The 19625-nt window shown below is 35.7% G+C and overlaps 1 protein-coding gene across 1 annotated transcript; it reads right to left on the bottom strand.

Moving 5' to 3' along the window:
• Nucleotides 1-3553: 3553 nt before the first annotated feature.
• hp (haptoglobin) lies at nt 3554-7103 on the bottom strand. Its single transcript, XM_066713774.1, has 4 exons — nt 6980-7103; nt 6575-6651; nt 5673-5932; nt 3554-4213 (listed from the first exon to the last, which is right to left on the bottom strand). The coding sequence occupies exons 1-4, from the start codon at nt 6982-6984 to the stop codon at nt 3689-3691; spliced, it is 867 nt and encodes a 288-aa protein (XP_066569871.1). The 5' UTR covers nt 6985-7103; the 3' UTR covers nt 3554-3688.
• Between the last annotated feature and the right edge of the window lie 12522 nt (nt 7104-19625).

Genomic DNA, 19625 nt, shown 5'->3' with positions numbered 1-19625 from the left:
ATCAACCATCTATAACAGCTTAGTTATACAATTACACTTATTAAATAATTTACAAATCAGGGAAAACATTGGTTGTTTTATAGATTACATAACACTGTAATTGAAATAACAAAAAAAATCATTCGATGTGAAAATAGAAATGGCAATTGATGTTAAGTAAAACCTTTAAATAAAAAGGATTGCGGGCTACTACTTAGTACTTCGAAGACATGCACCTGTTAGCCCTTCCATCTTTTCCCTTGATGCCTTGCGTTTTTTTGAGCGGTAAAGTTTCCACAGAAAAATAAAGAAACATAAAACAGTAGTGACGTTTTTGCATTTCCATGAAGGAAGGACGAGATGACTTTCATGGCAATGCAAGTGCAATAACCACATTCCTATATTAATATGTTGCCATAAAATAGTGCGATTGGTTTCTAAATGATTTATGGGTTCGTAGCTGTTATATACCTTATATTTTGTTTGCGACTTTTTTCTGAATCAAATGCGTAGTGTTGCACACACTTTACACTCAGAACGGTAAAGAGTGTATCCTTTCTGCGCATGCATAGAAAACATTGCGGTGCACTGAAAAATCGTCAGTTTAAATGTTGCTGCTGCTGCTGCTGCTGCTGCTGCTGCTGTTTGAACAATTTGTTGAAGTGCACTGACACTAAAATGTAGAACTGACATTTATTTCACACAATACACCGGTTTATATATATCTAGAGACATTTGTTTAAATTGTGTATTTTGTTTACATGCCAAAGACACTTCCAGAGAGTGGAATTGCAAAGTTGATTGGAAGTGCATTGTTAATTCTAACTCATGCAATGCAACAATTAATGGAAGCCCAATCATTTTTCACTGGAGATTTAAATAGGCTTTAAATAGGCTTGCAAGCTTCTTGTTTGTCAACTTAAAACAGACATTGAAGCTGGATTGTGCTACAGATTACCTATTCTTGTCTCTTACAGAAACTAGGGAGATTTTAGTGTTTCTGCCTCAGTTCATTTGGCTTAGCTTGATTTGCCACTCATTGTAAGCTCAGCTGCCCAGAGTTCATCTTCAGTTGATAGCAGCTCTGGGTTTGTCTCCCTTGATTTCCCTTCAAAGATTGATATGGCTTTTGAAACATCCCTGTTGCATTTGGAGCCGATAAGTACTGCAAATTGAATGTCTAGTTTGTCTTCTCTTGAATCGTGTGGCTCATTATTTTAAGGAGGGTACAGTACTCTATTTTGTGTTGCATTAAAGCTCAAGTTTTTATACAATCTTATTTCTTTAAAGAATTCACATGTGAATTGATGCAGATTTATCCTTGGGAAACATGTTTGTAATGACCAAGTAACCTTGATCATTAGTGTGGTGTAGTAACAGTACTCTATGGGCTTATTTTTATCCACCGTGTACATTTCTGGCTTGAAACTAAAAATCGATTATTTTAGGAGTAGGTACTGATTGATTTTCTACTCCGGGACTCCTCGGGCCTGAATGATTATAGAGCTTCTTTCATGGTACTGACGTAAAGGGAATAGGAGAACAGACTAAATGTTTTAACAACACTACATTTCTTCACACTATTATCAGTCTGTATGTCAGTATGTTGTATTTTTTTTTTTTTTTTTTTAATGCGGAGTGCAACACACTGGGTTGACTTTATGAAGAACCTAACAACATCACTAGGATTTCCTAGTCAATCCTGTTACATAGCATAGCACGGGAAGTCTAATATTACTTTGGTTTAAGACTTCCTGTGGAGTACTATTCTCAATTCAGTTTGCTAATAAATGTCAGGAAATATCAATGCAACTTTGGGTAATTATTTGGCATTCAGCAAATCTGAAATAAGTGAAAGCAGTGTAACAATAAAGCATACTGACCATGCGACACTGAATTAAACACAAGGCTCCCTGCCTTTGTAAAGTGGAAATTAGTACTTCTATTCACTTTGTCCAACAAGAAAACCTTTTATACTTGGTCTTCAAGTTCAGTGATACACAACACAATAACAGACATAGCTGCATGTAGAAACCAATTAAAAGTCTTTAGCTGATACTTCAGAGAGCGGAGTGTGGGATGGTGTTTTTCTGCTTCATTGGATTGGGAAATTATATCCGAGCGAGAAATGGGTGAGCGGAGTGCTATGCTGTCTCAACCCAGAAAGATCTGAGGAAATCCAAGATTGGTCTCGGGAGGGAAGAAGCAACCCCCTCGCTGTCAGAAACAAGCAGAAGGGGAGACATTTTGATATGGTCATGGGGAATATGGTCATTAATCAGCCACATTGAAAAGAGAATGGACTCTATTTAAAGGCAGATGTATGACTCTGTAGCTACATGCTTTGAAGTTTGTTTTGCGTACATTGAACTTCTGACAGACCTGATTCTAATGGTCTCTAGAGTGACAGCACAGTGAGCTGCATTTCCCTTCAGTTTCATCTGTGTAATGTTGTTGATGTTAGTTGCCACATATTTTAAATGAACATGTAGGCTAAACCTTGAAAGACAGATTACTCGGACCTCAACACCCTTTTTTCGAAAGTTGTCTAGTATTTTGAATATCTCAAGACTGCTTTCCCTGTGTCCAAATCCTCGGTCCAGCTTTCTTCTGTTTTCTTCCTGAAAGTGTTACCTCATGTTTTATGGTCAACACTTAGTTTTTTGTTGTTGTTTTTTCCCCTTCATTCCGAGAGTTAATTACTGCTGATTTTTAATCTTTTATTTACTCTGGATGTGTATTAAAACTCTCATTATTTCTGACTGAAAATGGAAAAATACAAGTCAGCCTTGAAATGTGTTAATTGCATTAGATTGAATTAAAGATGAGCAAATTGGAAAGAATGGCTGATGATTTTATTATTAAGGCACAGGTGCACAGAATGAAAATACATTCTGGAGCCATATTATTGTTGTTCCTATTAAACCAGAGAGACTTAACTATTCCCAACAAGGGCATGTAGACCTAGTGTATCTACCTATGTAAATACACACAGTGAGATCAAATAAGGTCACACACACACACACACACACACACACACACACACACACACACACAAACAAACATACTAATTTGAGTTGCTGTAAATTAAAACATAAAATATTCTGGGAATGGCTGAAAGACCAAATGTATTAAAAAGAAGATGTATGGCAGTTTGGATATTGTCACATCTCAATGAAGTGAGAAGAACTAAATGGAATACTGTGGTGTCAGTAAAAAAAAAATGTAAATCTGATATATATCAGATTTAAAAGCTTTAATGTGTTTAGGTAATTTAAGCGTATACTGTAAATTCTGAGAGCCTTATCCTATCTAAGCTTTTGCATTCCACATAGAACACTGTCCAGACCACCTTTTAATCAGTAAGGACTTATAATAAAAACCATGGGAAGCAACATTTTATATTGTTTTTGTTCTTTTAGTTACAACCAGTACTTAATTCAGATAGATTACAGCATTTAGTGACCCTTATTAAACCCTGGCTATCCTCAATATTTAAAAACTAATGCAAATTAGAAGTTAAGAAACAAGACATGCAAATGGTGAATATTAATGTGGAAAGATCAGAGAGAAGCAAGGCTGAGATGAATTTTAATGGCACAGACTTCACAGTGAAGTGTTTCTTGAGCAGGGATTACGAAGGCACTTGGAGACATGAGGCAAAGCGTTGGCGCTGGTGATGGCTTGTGCTCAGCTTTTGTGGGGTGTCTCACTGAGGCCCAATGGTGCTCATTATCCAGGGTAGGTATGCTGTTAGTTTCATGTAGACAGCGTACTTATCCACCCTGCAGCTCTTGTCGAAAGAGAGGATTCCAGCCAGGTATTTTTTGCCATTTTCGGGATCCTGTACTACAAAGCCTGCCCCTGCATCTCCAAAGCACACGTTCTCTTCGTATTTGGTGGCCTCAGTACAGAACATGTTCTCGTCCACGTCAGGTATGCTCTTCAGCTTTTGTTTGTCAGAGGAATTCCAATTTTGATTGATGAACTCCTGCTGACACATGGTGAAGTTTGCCACCCTGAGTGTCAGGGTCTTCAGCAACTCAGAGTTCTTAAGCAAAGCCCCCCAACCCCAGCCTGCCACTATTCCGTAAGTGTCCTCCACAGCGTATTCCTTCTCGGGCAGATAAAGGGGCAACTTGTTTCCTTCAAAAGCTAATTTGTGCTTCAGCTTGATCAGAGCCAGGTCGTTGTCCCAGTCGGAGGTGTTCTGGAAGCTGGGATGCAGGATCACCTGTATTGTGAAATGGTACACAAGTCCTCTTGTGTAAATACACATATCTCAAAATACACAATGTTCAGATTTATTTTGGGAATCCACCTTGGCTTTGTTAGCATGGAGGAGGTGCTTTGTGTAACCTTTCAGTAGGTTAATCAAATTCTCTGAAGGAATATTCAAACACTCCTCCATGCATAAACCTTATGTCACCTACAAGTTCTGCAGCTTGCACTGGACTGCTGTTTTCAGTTCATACCATTAACTATCTATTAGATGGAGGTCTGGATATTCTTATTGTCAATCAAAAACGATTTGATCATAGAGTATGATGTTTGCTTCATATCATTATGGTACATATTGGGCAACAGGTTGGCTAAAAACATGTTTTCAAACCAATCCAGGTCTGAGGATATGAAACTGCACCAAAGCAAAATGGATTTCCCTTCATAAGTCTGGTTCAGAATGTACTCACTTAATGCTTAACTATTGCTTATCAAACTGTTAGATGTTTAAAGTATATTGCAATAGAAATACTTTTACCCCTTAATATTAAATTATGAATCGAAAATCGGAAGAACAGATTCAGAAATGTAGAACTCCTACACAGCCTTCAGCTCTCTCTATATATAAATATTAAAAAATCATTTCATTCACATGTGTAAAGTGATTTTTAATGAAGAAAATTATAAAATAATTGACTTAATTGAATTTGCTTTGATCTGTTTCATCTGAAGAACAGATCGCTTTTGAAGTTCCTGATAACCCTGGGATACATTTTTCAACAACCCAGCATCTTAATTGAGAAACAAAATAAGAAAAATCTTCTCACAATTATTATAAAATGTTATGAGGTTTTTTTTTAACAGCTGATTTATTTAAAGTATTGTGTATGTATTTAAATATGTGCTTACTATTTCCTCATTTATATAACAAATATCTACCCTGTCTTGTAGTGGGACTTTAATTTGTCCCTTTGTACCATGTCCTTTTTGTTGATTTCGTAGTTAAAGTTGAACTGAACTCTGGTCTAGACCTAACATCACCTCCCCGATTTCCAGGGTGACTTACAAAATACAAGAGCAATACAAAGATTTTGTTGTGTTTTCAACCATTTGAGAACATCCTTCTGGGTTTCACTGTGAATGGATGCTTTCCCTGAACATATTCACATTCATATTCACGTAGTTACATTGTTTTGTTGGTATATTATTGATTCCTGGATGGATTTCAGTCTATACCTCACTCTTGCTTTTAATGCTTTTTAAATTAAGTAAAAAATCAAAGTGGCAAATTGTCAAACACTGGTATAATAAAGATAATACTTAAGAATTGTTCCCCTTCTTCCCCTGTTGAATAATATCTTAGCCCTGTGAATTGACAACCAAGCCTTGGAGGGAAAATAAAGCAGCCTTGCCAGTCACTGGACTTAACTGTTTAACTGGGAGATTTAATGGGGCCTATTGTGTTTCCTCACCTCAGCCACTTCTGCCTCATTGAAGCTTTCTTCCATTTCACGGAGGTGCGTGATGCCCAGGTACACCTTAGGAATGCTGGGAGGGTCCCCGGTTCTTGCCTCGTGACTCTTATTGTGGAAGAGATTCCTGCCAGCAGTCAGCACCCAGCGGTCGCCAATCAGTGCCCCACCTCCAATCTGACTGCCCCCCAGGGATACTAACACCTGCCAAGGGATTTTGCCAGTAAGAAGCCCTCCCACCATACGTCGGCTTCTATAGGCTGTGTAATAGAACACATTCAGTACAATTCAATGCATGGTAAAAAGTCTTATTTCACAGGCATTTCAAAAGATATAAAGTACATGCAGACTGTGCATACAATATATAATTCTCAGTGCTGTCAGGAATGCCTTAGTAATCCGAAACATTCTGGGAACATTTCTTATACTGATGACACGATTTTTAGTATGTTGCTTATAGGAACTACATCAGTTCAGGTATTATACTCATAAGCTTTCAGTAACAACTTTACAAATAAATAAATACATAAATAAATCCATGTGTCATTTACTACAAGCTTCCATTAAACTGCTCTTAAAATAATCAGGATAATAATTGTATTTCATGCCTGAGCTATACAAAAGCAAAAATGTAGCTTGTTACCATAATATTATATTCTTACACTGCAGAGTAATAATTAGACTGAAAGTGGAGATAATGTTTAAAGGTGTATGCAGCATGTACACTAATATTATTAAATTAACATACATGCAAATGTTTTCTTCTCTCCCCCTTCTTCACTACTTCTAATGTATCCTGTTAAACTACAGTAATAAGTGATGGATAAAGTTGCTGCGTTTGGAGCAGATTTTTCAGAACCTGTTCCGATGAATGGATTGCCAGTTTGCTGTGAAGGACTCACCTTTCTCCTTGTCCATAGTAAAGGTCTCATCTGCAAGACAGAGTCCTGACACCACAAGAACCACTGCTACTGGAGACCTGGGGAAGTCCAACATATAGTTTTATTTGAGCCTCCATCCAGATATAGGCTTTATGAGTAGAGTTTGTGAAACTTGAGGAAGAAAAAACAAAACTAAGATGCATCTTCATTTTTTTTTATAAATCTGTGTGAAAAAAAAACCTTGCTTCACATTTATAGAAAATACACTTAATTACTGAATTTCCATTTATCAAATGATAGCTTTAATTTTTTGCAAAAGTTTTTATAGGTTTAAAAAGAATAATAGGTACATTTATAAAATTGTTAGAATTTTGGATTTGCTTCTGTGCTATTATATATTATAGTACAGCATACTACAGTACATACCACATATTGATGTATATTCGAACCTGTCCTCTTGTAACAGCTTTCCCTCATTAAGACAAGAATCCCATTTATATTTCCTCTGGATTGCAAAATACTTTCTATCGCTGCCAGCTTGTTTACCAGAATAGAATGTTCTCCGGGAACGCAGGTGCTTCCAGGCAGCCAGAACATTCCACGATTGGGAAATAATATAATCAGAGACCAGACATTTTCAGGAGATTCTTATGATATGTACATTATAATACTCATGTACATTACAGCAGTATAGTATTCCAAAGTCATTTGGAAAGTGTGTTTTTACATAATTGTAAATGGGTCAGTGTGTTAGGGAATTAAAATGCATTTTATATATATATACGTATATATATATATATATATATATATATATATATATATATACATATATATATATATACATATACGTATATATACGTACATATATACATATATATATATACATATATATATATATATACATATATATATATATATATACAGTATATATCATGTCTTCACACACTATCGGAATTCATGAGGAATTAAAACCCATTATTGTAAAGTGTTACCATATATATATATATATATATATATATATATATAAAATAGGTACACAAGATTATGGTACAAGACACCTATAGAAGGAGGTGGTGGTTTTACTATTTTTGTTCTGCAATAGTGATAGAACAGACTGGCTATTGACTTTGTTCAAAACTTTACTGTTCTGGAAATTCTGTTTCCATTCCAGTAAATGTAGTAAATCAATCCAGTAAATCTGTAGTAAAAACATGTATACATATAATTTGAAATCCTTTGCTTCAGTATTCAAAAACAAAAAATCAAACAATTACAGCTTGGTGACTGGTTGCAATCTTGTCTGCTTTCCAGTCAAAATGTGCAAAGGTACTAGAGTTCATGGACTTTCCTGTTGAGAAATATCCTGATGAAACTGAGGTATTGAGGGCTGAAATCTTTTATCTGCATCAAAAGTACAGATGTGGAAATTATTGCATGATTGGATCCAGCAAGTTCCAGACATGAATAAAATTGAAAACTCATACAATGGGAGGGGAAAAGGCAATGGGTATAGATGAGCACTATTAATATACTCATTATGTGCCATTCATAAAGAGAGTGCATGTCAGTATGTGGGCATTTTAAGTGAGCAGAACAGAAGCAGAAAAAAATATCTTATTCTGCCTTTTACATAATTTTCTTACCTTTATTAACAGAAATGCTATAGAGTTTGAAGTGAAAAATGTCAAGGATATGTGAAATTCAGGACAACATTTTTGTATTGTTTTTTTCTGGAGACAGTTCAATGTTACATTTACATTTGTGGTGTTTATGGACAACTTGTATAGAGGGACCTTTATGGAATTTCTGATGAATTAATTTTAGATTTTAATTGCATGTAATATCATATCAGAGAAAATTGTTATGTAGAAATATTTAGAGATTTAAATAATAGCAATTCAAAAGCCTAAAGGAATGTAAAATTCAGTACTAAAATGTTATTATTTTATTTTTCCTGAGGGAAAATTATTTTTGTCAAGTGGAAAAGCAATGGGTATACTTTGTTTAACCTTGAAACGTTCACCTGTTAGTGAACATTTATTTTGATAGGTCAGTATCCCTCCCCAGAAACAAAATCCATGTCTAACAGCTACAGTTCGTTAGTATGCATACCAAAACGTACTAAAGTTTTACTGATTGTCCATTGGGGGTATTTGTGAATTATGTAATGTATTCAGTCCATTTTTGGCTTTAAATTTGCATTAAAATACTGCAGATGAATCAATCTTCTCAGAATCTGGGGAGTACTATCTCATTCAGAGAAAAATAATGGTTACAAATTCAAGTTAGCTCTGAATTGTAAGGCCAAATGCCTGCTGGCAAGGCAAACGGTCTTGGGCGATCTGCCTAAAGTGGCAGTAATTACTTCACACTCCTTTCATCAGCAATAAAAGCAAGTGATGGAAGCGGTTCCCGGAATTTCTACGATTTATAGTTGTGAAAACATGTTTTATTTAGCACTGATTTTCAGATACAGAGTGAATTTTAATAATCCCTACCCTGTGCCTAACTCTACAAAAGGAATGCATATTATATAGCTGGTCTAGCGAGGTGCCATTTGTTGTTAGCTAAATTCAGTGATTGCAGATCCATAAATAGACATTTTGCAGTGGATTCAGTTCTGTCTGGAAAGGCCACTATCATGTTTATAGAAAATTCAGGCCCTGCGGAGTGCAGCAGTAAACACACCTGCCCGCTGCAGACTGTCACGTGCAAGTTGTTTGCGGCACATTTTTTGGTAATTTATAGCTTTTATTGTCTGTTTTAGTGTGCTGCCTCTATTCAGTATGAAACCAAATCATATCTTGTATATATGAACACAAAGGCTTGTATTTTGAAATGCAATCTAAGTTATTGATATACCTCTAGGTATGAAACTGGAGCTGTTTCATAGCTCCAATTGTTTGCTAATGATTCCCCTTGCAGTGCGAATAAAAGACTGCTCAAGATCATTTCTAGCCTGAAGGTCTGAGAGAGGGAGATCTTGTCTTACTCGTGCCTTATTTAAAATCACCTTATCAAAGAGCACTCTGAAGACACCTTAGACGATGTCAGAATCAGGAACATCTTCCTTACTGTCTGATACACCCTGTTCTGTGTGGATTCCAGGCACAATACTGTGCGGGGGAGTGCCATTGATCTTGATTACCTTAAAACAAAACAATCCTTTTAATTCAAATTCTATTATTATTATTATTATTATTATTATTATTATCATTATTATTATTTATTTATTTATTTATTTATTTTTATTTCTTGGCAGATGCCCTTATCCAGGGCGACTTACAACATAAGTGCAAACAAAGTGCAAAGTGCAAAATACAGTTAAGTACAAGGCATCAAATCAATACAAATTCAATTGAACTAAAACATAGCAATACAAAATAATACATTTTACAAATTCCAATTTACAATTTACACAAGTACAGTAAGTGAAGAGCATGAAAAGCGTTAGTATAATATTGCTTCCTGAATGGCATGTATTCATGTTCATGTAAACGCATGATGACTTTAGCTGTGTGCTGGTTCACAGCAGGTTTTCCTAGTATTTTCTTGCATAGAGCCATATGAATGTTAATGCCTGCTTGATGTAAGCCCCACATTGCAGCCGTTTGGTTGTAATTATTAAACAGGAAGCTAAATTGCAGTTCATACAGTTTCTGCATTCTGTGAAGTGGGACAGTGGGGCAGTTACTAATCATACAGGGGAAAAGAAAAAGGTAATTCTTTGGAAAAGTTAGATGCTGATTTTTCTAGAAATGCAGCTGTATCCAGCTACACAGATCAGCATATAATATATTAAACCTTTCAGTGATAACACAGGCCATGAACTATCAATTCAAAGTGCAGGGGAAATAGGTTTTGTGCTTGTGAAGTTCATTTGATTTTTAAAGACCTATCTCTTGATTGTATATGTTTCATACAAAACAAAATGTATTGCTGTGTTTCATTGGCTTTGTTTCTACCAGTGAGATTTAAATGCTATTTGTACATAAAACACCCTTTTTTCATAGTAAATACTGAGTACCCTTTGGAAATAATAAATATAATTCTACGTCTACACATTTATCATATAACACTGTTAGTGTTCTTTCTTTGATGGCCTTTAATAATGTTCTATTTCCTAAAATCTCCAGTCCTAAGTGGTTCATATGTTTAGATTTTATGGAATTTCCATTGAAGTTTTTGAAAAGCTGGACAGTCTACCTATACAGCTGAGAATTCACCTTTCTGATATTGCCACCATAAATGTGAGATGTAAAATAACTTGAACCCCTAGCCATTTTTAACCACCTTAGTCATTCACAAAAATGATTAAATCACTACAGCCAACAGCCCTCACTCGAGAAATGTGTTTTAAGACTGAACTGAAATCAGGCTTTCTTTGCTCTTTTAATTGAGGAGCTTTTTTTCATATGCTAGTTAAACCTATGACTCTACGCTGGGTGTATGCTCAAATAGAATTGAGGTCCTACCGTCCTTGCCACAGTGGTTGTACCCAGAAAGTCATGATCCCAGAAGCCTTACTGTTTACTTAAGCTCCCCCACCCAACAATTATTGCATATATAGAACATGTAAAAAACTGTTTTAATGTGGAAGTTATTAATACCCTTTTTAATCAGATATGACACTTGTTAATGCTGCTAGGAAATCATAATGTTGCCACCTGGGGCCCTCAGAGGCCCTCAAATGTCCACCTGTGGCCCTTCTTGTCCTGGAAATATAATTAATCACAGCAAGTGCTGATCAGTGATTAATGCCCTGTGCCTGCAATTGGACAAAGACAATGCCAAGGAATTTACTGCTACAAATGAGATTATTTCATGAAAAATTATTCATGACTGGATTCTTAAATCCTGCAATAGTGCATGGGCAAATCCATTTAAATATAGTGCCAGAGGTTTATAAATATATTCAAGACACCAAGGCATCATGGTGTCTTGTATTTAAACATTTCTGACATCTGTGCATATTGTATTGTTTTCCACAATGTATACTCTGTGGTACTAATGTTGTAATGAGAGAGTTTTTTATTTTTCTTCCATATAGTTTGTGTTTAAATAATAATGGTTAAATATTATATTTCCAACAGGGTATTTTGTTTTGCATTTCCAGGAACCATAGAAGTAATCTACTTTGACCTTCTCTTATGGAGGGAATGAGATTAGTTTAATATAAATACAGCTGTTTTTTTATGCATTTTTTTATTAAGCCATGTCCGTCAGCTTACCTGACAAGGCAAGGCTGATTGATAGGAATGCAAAGATTGGTCTTCAGTGGAATGAGAAGTAGTTATGATTGATAGGCAGTTATTTTTCTCCACAGAATTAGTTTTCATCACAATGATCTGCTCTTAATGTCAGTGCCTTAGGAAACATGTAATTTTTCTCCTCTATTTTTCTCTCCCTTTCAGTGTCTTGGGGAAATGTGCACAAAGCATTCCTCAGTGAGACAGCTGGACCTTAAAAATTAATGGATTCTTAAACATTAGACCAGATATTGAAATGCACCATTTTGGATTATTGTCAATATTTTTTAATCAATTTTCCCTTCAGTCTTAATTGTTATGGAATTTCCTTCATTCTTACCATATACATGCACAAGGGCTATGCTTCCAGAAAAAAACTTAGATGACTCCTATAAAAAACATGAATATGATCTTATGAGGTGAGTGATCGCTTTCAGTATTGTTTTGAATCTTTGTAATTCAGGAAGTGATGCAATTGCTAGTTGATTAAATCTGAAAAAGACATTTCCACCACTTTACCACCCAGGACACTACATTCCCTTTAATGCTTTCCTGTTTATGCACGAGGAAGAATCATTACTTTTCAATTTAGATTCTTTTTTACTTTTGTTTGAAGGTATCTGCTAGTATTGTTAGGCTTGGAATTTGGACTATGAAAACCTATACAAATTCAGAAACTGAATGTGAAGCAGACAGTGTTCTTGCCTAATCCACTTTGGGTTAAATCAATGTGAATCCCTGGATGAATCACAGAGAATTTAAAGAAAAGTTGTAATCAATGTAGCACAGCTATATTGTTTTAGAAGATAAACATGCTTTGGTATAATCTGTCACAGGATAGTGTGCTTTATTTGTATTGGGCGTTTTTCTAGTTGTTTATTCATGCTTATGGTCCAGATGAATCCAGGGATAACACTATAATCAATGAATTGAGTAGCCATGGTAACCGCTCCTTTGTAAGTGCCACTCAGCTGCCTGTAATGCTCACCTGGTAGTCACTGCTTAACTAAGGTGAGAGAGCCATTGTGTAGGTCTATAGTATGCACACTGTGTCTGTGTCACATGAAAGTGGATAGTGATAGTAATTTGTGTCTATTTTTCCAATATCCTGGATTTCAGGTATCAATTGACCTAGGGATATAAGATTATGTTTGATCCAGAAAAAAAAAAACACAATTAGGACATCAGTCAATCAAATGTAATAGTTTTGAATATCTATAAAAAAAAAACATTTAATTGATCCACCAACTATTTAATTTTCCTGTGTTTTGTTTTTAACCTTTTTACCTATGCAGAATTTCATGAATAACTCTGGGACAAACAGAGAGAACTGAAAATGGTAGTAGTTGCCTTTATTTCTCATCCTTCAATATTGCCCCCCTTCAATTCAGTATTTTGCCCCCTAAAAGCTGTCTACACCACAGAAAGAGGGTGAAACTTATAGAATTATTTTCTTCTAACCAATATCATCTCAGATTCCCATTGGTGTCACTAAAAACATTGCTAGAGAAGATTTAATGTTGCATTTATCAACAGTGCTTGTAGTGTATCTGTAAAACGTCTGTTTACAGATTCTGTTCCATGTACGTGAAATGGGAAATTAGGTCATTTTATAAATATTATTCTGTGCCAAACCAGGATTTTAGCAACAGATGTGGGTTACAATGGTATGTTTACTCCCTGCCTGCCCTTGCAGGTAACCATTTAACCTGTCATATTGTATGTGCATCCATAGTATCTTAAGCTAATATCGGACTTTTCTATAAACATAATACAAACAACATAATAAAGGACAAGATCTTGAATGAGAGGGACAAGTTAGTGCATTAACCATACCGTGCCAAAAGGAGGGGAAAAAAGTTTTAAGCACTCCACTTTTTCCTGATCCAGAAGCAAAGGTAACCATTAAAAAACAAACCAAACCAAAAAAACCTTGCTTATCTGTCACCTTAAATAAACTGTCTGTAAGGTAGTTAGATCAGGATAGCTATGCTTTTTCGAGTTACACCATAAGGGTTGTTCATAAGGGAAGTGTTTAAGCATATGCAGTGATCAGTCTTGAAAACCCAGTTTTGGTTGTAGACATATTTGCATAAAAGCAATCAATAAGGAAACAAAAAGCCATTTCCATTCAAATGATTGTGTGCATGTTTCGAAAGAACAGAATTAATGCAGTTTTACTTTGGAAGCAGAATGAAAGTAAAAAGTGATTTCTTTTAAAACTGATTTGTATTTAATGTGAACTTGTGCAAACAGCACAAAATATACGTTTTATTTCTGCCATGGCTACACAATTACATACCATATTATATACAAATGCATTACTGTTTGTTAGTTGTTTTTAAGACTGTGCATGAGTATTAATAATAAACCATGGTTATTTACAGAAAATGAGTGGAGAAACTCAAAATAACGCAATGGCTCAAATATGGTAGATGAATCACAGAATCTGATTTATCTGTTCATCTCCTCAGATCCTTGTGACCATGCGGCACATCGCAGGAAGTGCCAGAAGAGATTACCAAGCAAATCACATTGTTTGAGAGAAACCCATTTTTCTACAGTAGCCTTCTTCAGTGGGTGGAATAGCTCTGAGGTTTAACTCACAAATACTTACTAAGACATTCCTTTTTAAGTTTGTTGTAATTTAAGTTTAACTTGATACATTTTTAAAGTTTATAAGAAATTCAGGAATTGCTATAAGCTTTACTATTTGCCAAGGGAAATCTTCCATTCTCATTAATGAAGATTTTCCAGAGATCTGGAAGCATGAGATATGATGTTTATACGCTGCAAATTAGCTATTATGTTATAAATTATTTTGCAAATCTGCAGTGTGGTACCCAAGGGTTGGTCATTATTATGACAACTATATATATTAACCTTCATTATCCTATGCATCTAAGATGTGGAAGGATTACTAGTTTAAATTCACCATTGCATGAACTGAGAAGAAAGTAGGTTTGCTTTTTTTAAATGAACTTAATGACTGATGCTGTGCCAAGTTTCCACAATATAACAATTTATCTCAACATATACATGAACTGTAAAGGATATACTGAAATGGGAAACATATATGTACTTTGGTTTTAAAGGAAACCGTAGAATGGCATTCAAGAAGATGTTCATAGGTGTCAAGGGAATCTGTCTTTAATTGCTGGGCCATTTATCTAAAGCAAGCAGCGGCTTTGTCTCAAGGGTACATATGTATTTTTCAGTGTCAGCAGTTTTTTGTATTTGGGGGAATTAGGTTTAAGAAAGATAATGATTATAAAATAAGTATATGTTTATTTCCATCTTAAATTAACCCTGCTAATACCAAGTTTTACATACCATTGGCCTATACTCTAGGATCCTTAATTTTGTTATTTTGGTATCTTTAAGATGTTTTGGAAATGTGGAACAAACTAGCTCTTTATGCCCCTTGATTGCAGCTGTTTTTTATTTATTATTATTATTATTATTATTATTATTATTATTATTATTATTATTATTATTATTATTATTATTATTATTTTACTTTTTACAATTAAATACAAGCTCTTCATACTAGTGAACAATTACAGGCTGTGCCTTTAAGAAGGGACAGAGGGGAGCTAAGCACCATATGTTTTGATATTAAAAGCATTCGGGGACCCTGTAGGCCTGTGGGGACTCTGAGCTCACAGTGGGGTCAGCGAGCAAGAACAGAGAAACCAACATCTGCTGAGAACGGTGCTGTAGATTTCCCTCACAAAGCACGAGAAACGTCAAAGATGAAAAGTAAAGCCAGCAGAGCTCAAGTAAGCTTCAGAGGCGTAATCAACTTGAATTGACTCTGCACTTGTGTGGAATTCAAATCTCAAATCAGGAAGTGACTGACAAGACAAAGTGTGATGCTGCTGCTTTTGACAACTCTTTGATAGCTGTATGTGGTCATTGTGATGGGAGCATGAGTTTTTATTTTTTTTATTCCATATGTCAACCCATAACTTTGATTTTCTTCTTAGCATCTCTAAGTCTCAAGGCATACTAGAAAATATATATTTTCTACTTTGTAATGATCCTAGTCTAGAAGTAAACTACAAAGATTTACCTTTGTATTTAAAATGTAAAACATGTTTGAGGAGCTTAGTAATCATCAAGGCACAATCATCATATTCTTCTTGTAGTAACATTAATATTATCATACTTACTTGTGCATGCATGTTTGATGTCCTACTTGAATGTTCCTTTCCGGGAATATCATAATCCTATCAGATGGCAAAATCATTGACTGGGGAAGGGCCACCAGCAGATGGAGAGAGAACTGCTTACTGGACTTATCTCATGACTTTCTCATTTGGCTAGTTTGGGAGGCAGTACCAACAGTCTTCAGTCTCACTTCTAGTATAGGAGATAATTACATATCTGAGTTTTGACTCTTTTCAAATCAACAAAGAATGAGATTATGGCTAAATAAGTACTACAAGAATGCAAAACTGCAGATGAAATCATTGATATTCCATAGAAGTCACTCTTCAAGTGTTTAGAAAAGAGAGATCCTTTGACCTGCATCAGAACCTGAATGTGTTCATGGTCCTGTTATGGTTTCTTCTTTATCAGCAGCATACATATTAATTCCCCCCTCTCTGTTGTTTCCCCATACATAAGGATATGGATGGCATATGTTCTTTGATCACTACCTTTTTTGAATTTAAAACAAACCGCAGCATGTGTATTTGAAAGTGAACGTAAACTCATAAGGACCTGGCTAGGTTAGATGAAAAGGCTTATGAGGTCAGAGCTGTCTTGACAAGGCTGCAGTCTATTGTATGTGGCAGGACAAGATTCAGCGCTGACTACATTAATTGAGATTTCTTCTTTTGTTAATTCTTTGAGTGTAAATATGTGCATGTGTGTCTGTGTTTATGCTTTATGCTTCTGTACATGTGGTCAAAGTGAGGAGAGAAGTAGGGAGAGAGGCAGTTCTTAGTAGCTGTTCCAAAAAGGAGTAATATTTTCCCTAGAGAAGGGGAATACAAATAGGCCAGCATATTACTAGACATTTATTGTGATTCCTAAAAACAAATAGCCAAACATCTATCTTTGTAGAGTGCAATAAAATCATGTAACCATGGGCTTTTGAATCCAGCTTGCAAGCATTCCGTGTTACAGGGGCTTCCAACGTGAATTTGCATCCAAGCAACATGAGCATCACTGAGTTGATTATAACCCAGGGAATCATTGCTAGAGAACAACACTGAGAGACTGGGTAAGTTGAAGAAAGGGTTAAGGCAGTACCTTGAGGCAAGGAGCTGGAGAGAGAGAGAGAGAGAGAGAGAGAGAGAGAGAGAGAGAGAGAGAGAGATAGTACAAAGATGTTAAGTAGAGCAGCATGAGTAAGTGAGAGACTGGATGAGGATTAAGAGAAATATAGTGGAATATTGGAAAGCAGGGATTGACATGAATATTCACAGGAGGAGCTTGGGTGAGGGGTAGAAAATCCTTACTGCAACAAGAAAACAATGGTGAACACGTGAATGCAAGATAGGGGTACTGGAAGAAGTCAGGGGTTGGCAGCAGGAATGACTTGGAGGTGTGAGAATCGGGAAAGGGAGAGAGCAGGGAGGGAGACAAACACAGAGGGAAAGGGAGAAAGGGAGGGGGCTGTAGCTTCAGGAGACACGAGCTGGCAGCTGTGGTTGTGAGAACGCAAGAGAGAAACACAGAGAGAGAGAGGGAGGGAGAGAGAGACACACCAAGAAAGCGTTCACTTGAGGAGGGAGGTGGTGGAGTTGAACACAGTGAAATCAGGACTTGAGGGTTAAGCAGTTGATTTTTTGACAAGGGCTTGGATTTAGCGTATGTTTCACAGAATGGGATCTACTGCAGTGGGACTGCTCTTTTAAAAGGGACATTGACCACTGAGATTATAGACCAGGTATTGAGCGTGGACCATTCACTGATTCACTAGCATGCAGGTGAGAAACAGTTTATGTGCTATATTGTCATACTTCATTGAAGTTCTGTGAAGGGAGGAAGCATATGTGGGGATTGTTTCTTTTTTTCTTTTATATATATATATATATATATATATATATATATATATATATATATATATATATATATATATATATATATATTTAGTATTCCTTGCAGTATAGATGCAAGGCATTTTTCTGTATCCTAGGATTTGTAGATCAGTACCAGTACATAGTTGAATTGTTATAGAATGACTTCAGGAAAAAACAAAAAAACAAAACACTTAATAAGCATTTTATAACTTATATCCATTTTTGTACTTGTGGGTGGATGTAAAAAATTAAATCCCTGAAATCCCACATGCTAATATTTTATTTCCCATTCCTGAATTCCGTAGTTATCAAAAGGAGTTTAGAGTAAAGCTTTATAAATATCCCATATGGCAACAGATTGCTGCACATTTAATTCTTCAGAGATTGGGGTACAATAAAAGACAGTCCTATAGCCTAATCTATCTGTTTGTTTGTGACTCAAATGGATTGTATGGGTAGCGGCTTCTACACATATATTATTGACATTTTCATCTTATTTTTGATTTGCAATACAATACATTTCAGTCTAGCATCTGGCTGTCTGGAAGTTATGGTGTACACTCTGTTGCTGAAGTTTAGCTGAAAACCTGATTGTGGGGAAGAGCAACAGGCTGCCTCACACTGAAACTGCAGTCATCACTCATCAACCAGACATAATACTTCACCATGTTCAGATCCCATTGGACTTTCTTTCCCACCCTGTGTGAGAGCATCTGAAACCAAATACTTTTTTGAAATGCTTATTGTATGTGGAGTGCTGTTGAATACAACGCAGGGGTTTGGTTCTTTAGCCTTTATATCTAAGTGTTTGCAGAAATGCATTTATATTGATTGATGAGGTTTTTTAGTAGTCCTTCATCAAATCTTTTGCAAAATGTACTTTACAGTACTTAGCAATGATGTGTCAGTTTTACTGAACTGGGTGGAATTACAGTATTTCTTATAGTTAAACTCTGCCACAGTACTACTTTATTTATTTTGATCAAATATGAGCTATTTCTTTTTAGCTTAATACATTCGGTAGCAAACTATAAATAATGCTTTGGTAAAGCATCCTGCTTTAGGCAACACGAAATACGGTATGAATTAACAGAAATATTGTGCTAATACAATAAATGGTATGTAATTGTTTTTGAGCTGTTTGTATGAACATTAGGTATTATAAGGCATACAGCTGAGCAAGTGGTGTAGTTCTTAGAAACTTTTTAGCAGATAATGTTGAGGGTATTTAAGGAGTTTGCTCAGTAAGCGATTAGTTTAGTGATATTTGAATTCAAGAGTGAAGTTAATTTGTAAGTTTGATGCTCATGTTTATTTAATTTGTTAGAATATGCTTAAATTCCCCTCCAGTTATCAGCACTGATTGTTTGCAATGAGTGTTCGTAGTGTGAAACTCTTAAACTAGGCTTTGTAATCTTAAATCGAGGGTTACTGTATTGGAAAACCCCTACAAACAAAGTCCCAAGTCCTGAGTTTAAATCAGCTGTCTAGCATTTAAAACAAATATTAACACATTCATTGTCTGTGATGAATGGATCAGTGGAGCAGTAAAGTGGCTAAACAGTTCACCACTGCTGAAAACGTGAGGTGAGCTACAAGTATGGTGAGTAAGCTGTGCACTGAAAGAAGATATTCCATACAGATGATACTGAGGCAAAATAAATGCAGTTCAATACACACAGAGTATAGACAATACAATGAACATTGACATAGAACAGCAGGGCTCTGCGAAGGACTGGGCTGTTGATTGGGACCAGTATGTAGATAATCTATTTTATTTCTGGATTT

This window comes from Amia ocellicauda, chromosome 9 (genome assembly GCF_036373705.1).
Source record: "Amia ocellicauda isolate fAmiCal2 chromosome 9, fAmiCal2.hap1, whole genome shotgun sequence".
Classification (NCBI taxonomy): Eukaryota; Metazoa; Chordata; class Actinopteri; order Amiiformes; family Amiidae; genus Amia; species Amia ocellicauda.
This window is presented reverse-complemented; position numbering and strand designations above follow the sequence as displayed.